The sequence below is a fragment of the Eriocheir sinensis genome, unplaced genomic scaffold, assembly GCF_024679095.1.
Source record: "Eriocheir sinensis breed Jianghai 21 unplaced genomic scaffold, ASM2467909v1 Scaffold121, whole genome shotgun sequence".
Classification (NCBI taxonomy): Eukaryota; Metazoa; Arthropoda; class Malacostraca; order Decapoda; family Varunidae; genus Eriocheir; species Eriocheir sinensis.
The window spans coordinates 322501-328767 of NW_026110530.1; the positions used below are offsets into that span (position 1 = coordinate 322501).

At 43.6% G+C, this 6267-nt stretch overlaps 1 protein-coding gene across 1 annotated transcript; it reads left to right on the forward strand.

Moving 5' to 3' along the window:
* Window positions 1-796: 796 nt before the first annotated feature.
* LOC126989547 (cysteine-rich hydrophobic domain-containing protein 2-like) lies at window positions 797-5561 on the forward strand. The gene is made up of 4 exons (XM_050848118.1): window positions 797-943; window positions 3542-3752; window positions 4332-4448; window positions 5170-5561. The coding sequence occupies exons 1-4, from the start codon at window positions 819-821 to the stop codon at window positions 5218-5220; spliced, it is 504 nt and encodes a 167-aa protein (XP_050704075.1). The 5' UTR covers window positions 797-818; the 3' UTR covers window positions 5221-5561.
* The last annotated feature ends 706 nt before the right edge of the window (window positions 5562-6267 follow it).

Sequence of the window (6267 nt, forward strand, 5' to 3'; positions counted from 1 at the left end):
AGGATGCGAGATGATAGACAATTTAGCTCTTGAATTCATAACTCGGTATTCGAAAGCATTTAGTCTATCAGTATGCCAAAGGGTAGTATGAAACACGTATTGGAGTACAGAGAAGAGGTGAATAATATCATAAAACATGTATTACACCCATGACCAGAGGATAAGTATGGAACCCCGCTGTCTCTCTCTGCTTCACTGTACACATCTAGTTAACTAATATCCCTACCAGTAGCATAAAAAAATATATATTGAAGCAGATAACAAGGGAGAACACTATTAAAAAACACATTTTAGACCCAAGAGAGGCGAATAAGTAGATAGCCCCGCGGTCGCTCCCTTCTTCACCATACACTTCTACTTAACTAATAAACCACATAGCATCATAAGGAAAACAATACTGAAGCAGGTTACAAAGGAGAATACCATTATAAAACATGTATTAAACCCTAGAGATGCGAATAATTAGCTAACCCCGCTGTCTCGTAGGTAGCCCTGCGGTGGTTCCCTGCTTCACTCTACATATCTACTTAACTAAGATCCCAACCAGTGCCATAAGAAAAACATACTGAAGCAGACAACAAATGAGACCACTATTAAAAAACATATATAAGACCCAAGAGAGGAGAATAAGTAGATAGCCCCGCGGTCGCTGTCTGCTTCACTGTACATATCTTATCAGCTAATAAACCAAAAAACAGCATAAAGAAAACATATTGAAGCAGGTAACAAAGAAGAACACCATTAAAAACATATATAAGATCCAAGCAAGGAGCATAACTAGGTAACCCCGCGGTCGCTCCCTCCCAGTGTAAACAAAGATGGCAGACTTCGATGCCATCCACACCATCGAGCGGGACGAGGACGACAACGCCTCCTCGTCCCTGGAGTCCTACACGCAGATGCCCGAGCCCGTCATCATCCGAGGCGCGGGCAACATCACCGTGTAAGGACAAGCCTGAAAACGCCCTAAAAACACTAAAATAACCACAAAAACCTTAGCCCTTTTTCCCCCCTCGGCCTTATTAACAGAGCACGGGGACATTAGGACGCCACAGGGAGGTTAATTTAGGATGTTTATTAATTATTTATCATTTTTTTGGGTGTTTTGGGATGTGTGGTAGACAGGGTATGGCAGGGGAGGGATGTCCGCGCCTGGCCTTGGTATCGGCGGATGCTTCCGGGAACAAAGGCGTGTCCGTAGGAGGTGTCCGTGTCCCTGTCCGTGTGTGTCCTTTGGTTAATATAATCTTCTAAAATATCTTAACACTTCCCTCAGGCCTGTCGCTCCTCCTTAAAGAGTTTGCACCTGAAATCCTGGAACAAAGGCGATTCAGGGGCTGAGGAACCTCCCATATCAAGATAGGCTGAAACATCTCAACTTACATTCACTAGAAAGAGGAAGAGTGCGGGGAGATCTGATAGAAGTATTCAAATGGGTCAAGGGTTACAATAAAGACAATATAAGTAAAGTACTGCGAATTAGTCAGCAGGATAGAACTCGCAGTAATGGATTTAAATTAGAAAAGTATAGATTTAGGAGGGAAATAGGCAAGCATTGGTTTAGTAATAGGGTGGTGGGGGAATGGAATAGACTCAGTAATCACATAGTGAGTGCAGGGACGATAGCTTGAATTAAGAGTAGACTGGATAGCTACATGGACAAGGATGACAGGTGGTAGTGAGGGGGAATCTGGAGCTGCCCTGTGTGGGCCATTAGGCCTCTTGCAGTCTCCCTATGTTCTTATGTGTCCGTAGGAGGCGATCATGGGCTTGTCCTTGTGTGTCATTTGGTTAATATAATCTTCTAAACCCTTCACACACTTCCCCCAGGCCCATTGCTCCTCCATAAAGAGTTTGCACCTAATGGATTGTGTTACTCGTGGACGTGTTTCAGGCTGACCTGAGAACAAAGGCGCGTCTGTAGGAGGCGTCCGTGTGTGTCATTTGGTTAATATAATCTTCTAAAGCCTTCACACACTTCCCCCAGGCCCGTTGCTCCCCCATAATGAGTTTGCACCTGATGGATTATGTGACTCGTGGACGTGCTTCAGGTTCATCCTTGTTAGCCAAGGATTAGGATAAGCCTATTATAAAACAACTGTTATGAGACTGAGAAGAGGCACCCTTTATGAGCACTGACTCATATGTTTCGTTTTTGGGGTAGCCATGCGCATCCCTTGGCCATAGGTGGGACAGGGTATGTTTCCTGAAGTAGCTTGCTGCATTAATTAGTCACTTTTGCACTTTTAAAAATAGATATGACTGACTAACTGTTATGAGACTATGAGACGGAGAAGAAGCACCCTTATGAACACTGACTCTGATGACTGATTGTTATGAGACTGAGGAGAGGCACCATTTATGAGCACTGACTCTGTCTCTTGTTTGGGGTAGCCATGGGTAGAGGGTATGTTTCCTTAGGTAGGTTGGTAGTTTGGTGTTTTGATAAGTCACCTTTGCACTTTAAAAAATAGATATGACTGCCTAACTTATCAGACTATGAGACAGAGGGTTTTATTACAAGTCGAATCCGAGAAGTTTTGTGTCCATGCAGTTTCAGGATGAATAACTCTGTAGGGACCCAAGACTTCTCAGATTCGACTTGTAATATGGCCCAGAGGAGAGGCACCCTTCATGAGCGCTGACTCCTGTGCCCCTTAAACTATCACTAAAGGCAAGCATGGAAACAGTACATTGCTCAGTCTAGGTATTTCCATTGTCTTTTGATGTGTTTTAGGCAACAACCTCTATGAAAATAGTTAAGAATACTTTGATTTGCTGGAGGGTTTTGTGTGATGCCCCTCCCCCTGGAAATGGTATATCAACTTGGTTTAGTTACCCTGAGAAAGGCTTAAGGGGTGAAGTCCCATGTAGGAGAGTGTGCTTTGGGATTGCTGAAAGAAAGGCAAATATATATTTAACCTTCATAGGGGGTGATGGTCTGCCTCCTTTGACACCCCAGCAAAGTGAAGTATTCCTGATGTCTACCATGATGATTATTGTCCTACACACATACAGTTCTAACAGCCTTGACCTGTGTTATAGCAGGGAACACCACGGTAAAAGGAAATAAGTCGCCTGAGAATATGTGGCTTAGCAAGTCGGGACAAGAGAAGTATTGTGAAACTAAGCAAGACAAATGGCCTGATAACAAGCAATAAGTGTTGTTACTCGGCAAGTAGTTGATGAGTGTAGGAGGGCTTGGTGTTAGTGGTTAGAGGGAGAAACATTGTGACTGGCTAACCCTCACACACACTAGCAAAACAATTATAACCTGACGAAACACCAAGAAGACCCTTACTTACTCCCTGACCTGATATATGCTTCCCCCTTTCAAATTACTTACTCCCTGACAGTCATACTTATAATCCGAAATTGACCTCTCTTCTGGCGTCTTGTTTTTTTCTTTTATCCGAGCAGTGTCTAGTGGGCCTTTTTATTGCTGGGTTTATTTTTTTTCCCCTTGCTGTAAAAAAAAAAATATATGCTTCTCCCTTTCAGATTACCTACTCCCTGACAATCATACACTCTTCCCTTTCAGATTCGGGCTCAGTAATCGTTTCTGCCGTGATTTCCCAAGTGCCCTGACAGGAAGATTAGCCCCGGAGGAGTTCACAGGCTCGGTGGGGCGCGTCAACACTGTGCTGAGGAAGACGCTGCCCGTGTCCGCCCGCTGGCTGCTCTGTGGCTGCTGCTTCTGCCTGTGTACCTGCGGCTGCTCCCTCTGGCCCGTCATCTGCCTCAGTAAACGGGTGGGTTATGCATACAAAAAAAAACGTTATGAATACTATGGAAATTATCTTGCATATAGTTTGTATCTTTAATTCCACTTTGTGTATAGAGATGTGGTGTAGTCTGGTCTAATGGGTGAGTTCACTGTCTCACTAATTTTGGTCTTGATTGTAAGGGTATAGTCACTGTTTTGTAAGTTTGAAATGATGATATGTACCGGTAGTCGTTATTTTTTTGTTTGAAGAAAATACTGTGCTCTAGAAGTTTGTTTGGGGCTTTCGTTTAGACAGGGGTGTGGCGTGTCCTTAGCTCATTCTTTAACCCGGTAGCAGCGACGGGCCAAATTTGTGGCGTTATCGTGTAGCAGCAACGGGCCAAATTTGTGCCATGATATAAACCCCCGAAAATAGATCATACATAAACTGATCATAGATGCTTTGATATATATTATGAAATGGTTTGTGTGAGTGATGATTTGTTCTCATTTTTCTTGCTTAGAGGGACAATTAAGAAACTTGATCCCCGCTGTTACTGGGTTAATGTTGAGTGGATACATATCACACTGTACCATGGTCTGCAAAAACTATATTTCCTTCCAGACGAGAAATGCCATCGAGAAGACTTTAGAGGCAGAAAACACCAACCTATACCACAAGCTTGGCCTTCACTGGAGACTGACCAGACAGAGATGTGATAACTCTTCCCTCATGGAGTATGTAAGTAGCCTCGACGAACACCACTCTGTACTCCTGCCCTCAGACTGGTAGCGCTCATACTAAACCTTTAAGAGACCACTTCCTAATACAGCAAAACTGGCGTCCAGTACTCCAGAAATCCTGATGGCTGGCAATTTTCAGTCATAGATCTATTTTAGCTTTTTGGGGTAATGTCAAGCATAGGATTGCAAAGGGTGTGAAAGTTTCTTGGAATTTTTGGGAATTGTGTATTTGTATTAATAAACTAACCAATTTTGTTCAGTATAACTATTTATCAAAAGGTTTTAAGCAACAAAAATTGTATTTCCAATAGGTTAGGTTAAGTTTGAGGAACTTTCAAACACATGATATCCAGACACCTATAGCATAAATTAACAAAGAAAGCCTTCACTGTGTTATATAGAAAGTCTCATTTAGTAAGGAAGAATAGATGATTTTTCCGAGTCAAGACGTATGGTAACTTTGTGGTTTTGTTAGGTTAGCTTAAGTTTGGGGTAATATCAAACACATCATAGGCAACAGTTTATGACGCAAAATAACAAAGAATGACCTCACTTTGTTGTATAGAAAGTCTCAGTAGTAAGGAAGCATATGTGAATTTTCTGAGTCAAGACCTATAGTAACTGTTTTGGGTTTTGTTAGGTTAGGTTAGGTTAGGTCATTCTCCTCCCTTCCCTCCTCCTCGCACCCCCCACCCTCACTCACCCCTCTCCCTCCGCAGGTCTTGGTCATCGAGGTCATACCCAAGAAAGACATACTGCGGCCGGACTGACGGAGTGGGGCAGCCTCGTCCCCTCCCCCCAGGGCTGCGGGGCGCTGACGTCGGGGCCCCCCACACACACCCCACACCCCTGCCCCCCCTCCCTCCCCCCCCTTTGGCCGGTCAGTGAGATGTGCAACTCGGCTTTCCGACGGTCACGCGGCCCTTGAGGAATCTGTTAGTCCATCGGTCGTGTTTTTTTTTTATTTTTTTTTTACTGATTCGTGTCTCCGCGCTTCAGCATCTGTTTGTTTGTTTGTCCATTTGTTTGTTTGTTTCATGTACCACCACCACCACCACCACATGGCTTTTTTTTTTTTTTTTTTTTTTTTTTTTTACACAATGTTTTATTACTACTGCTACTACTACTACTACGTGTGCACCTGCTCATTACGTACACACACGCACATGCGCACACACGTACACACACACACACACACAGAACAGGATAACATGAAACTTAACTCTTAAATCCTGTATACGACAGCTAAGAAACACACACACACACACACACACACACACAGACACACACTCATGCATATAGTCACTCATTCTCATGCTAATTCCCATATACTAGAGGCAGCGATACGTCATACATACATACATACATACATACATGAGTGTACATATTTATATATATATATCTATACATACATACAAAAAAAAGCATTATATGTATATGGAGACTAAGTTGCGTATAGCCTCTAGCATCACACGACTCTCCACTCTGTAAATAGTAAAACCGGTCGAGTCGCTGTTGTGTTTTAAGAAGTATTTTTGATGACGAAGAAAGGAAAAAAAATCGCGGCATCAGGCAATTCACTTTCCTGGGGGGGGTGAATCAAGTACAATACCCGTTAGCCGCCACATGAAGCCGCCTCCGCCGCCGCCACTACCTTCCCCGGCCGCCATCAGAGGTAGCCTTGCCGAGCACTGACGCCGGTCCTCCAGGGGTCACCAGCCTTGTCTGTTGAGGTGCTGTCGTCTTGTAGAATTGGTAACTACTCCTGTTTAGCCCCCCCTTAAATTGTGTATATCTTGCTGTCTGGTTTTCTCTTG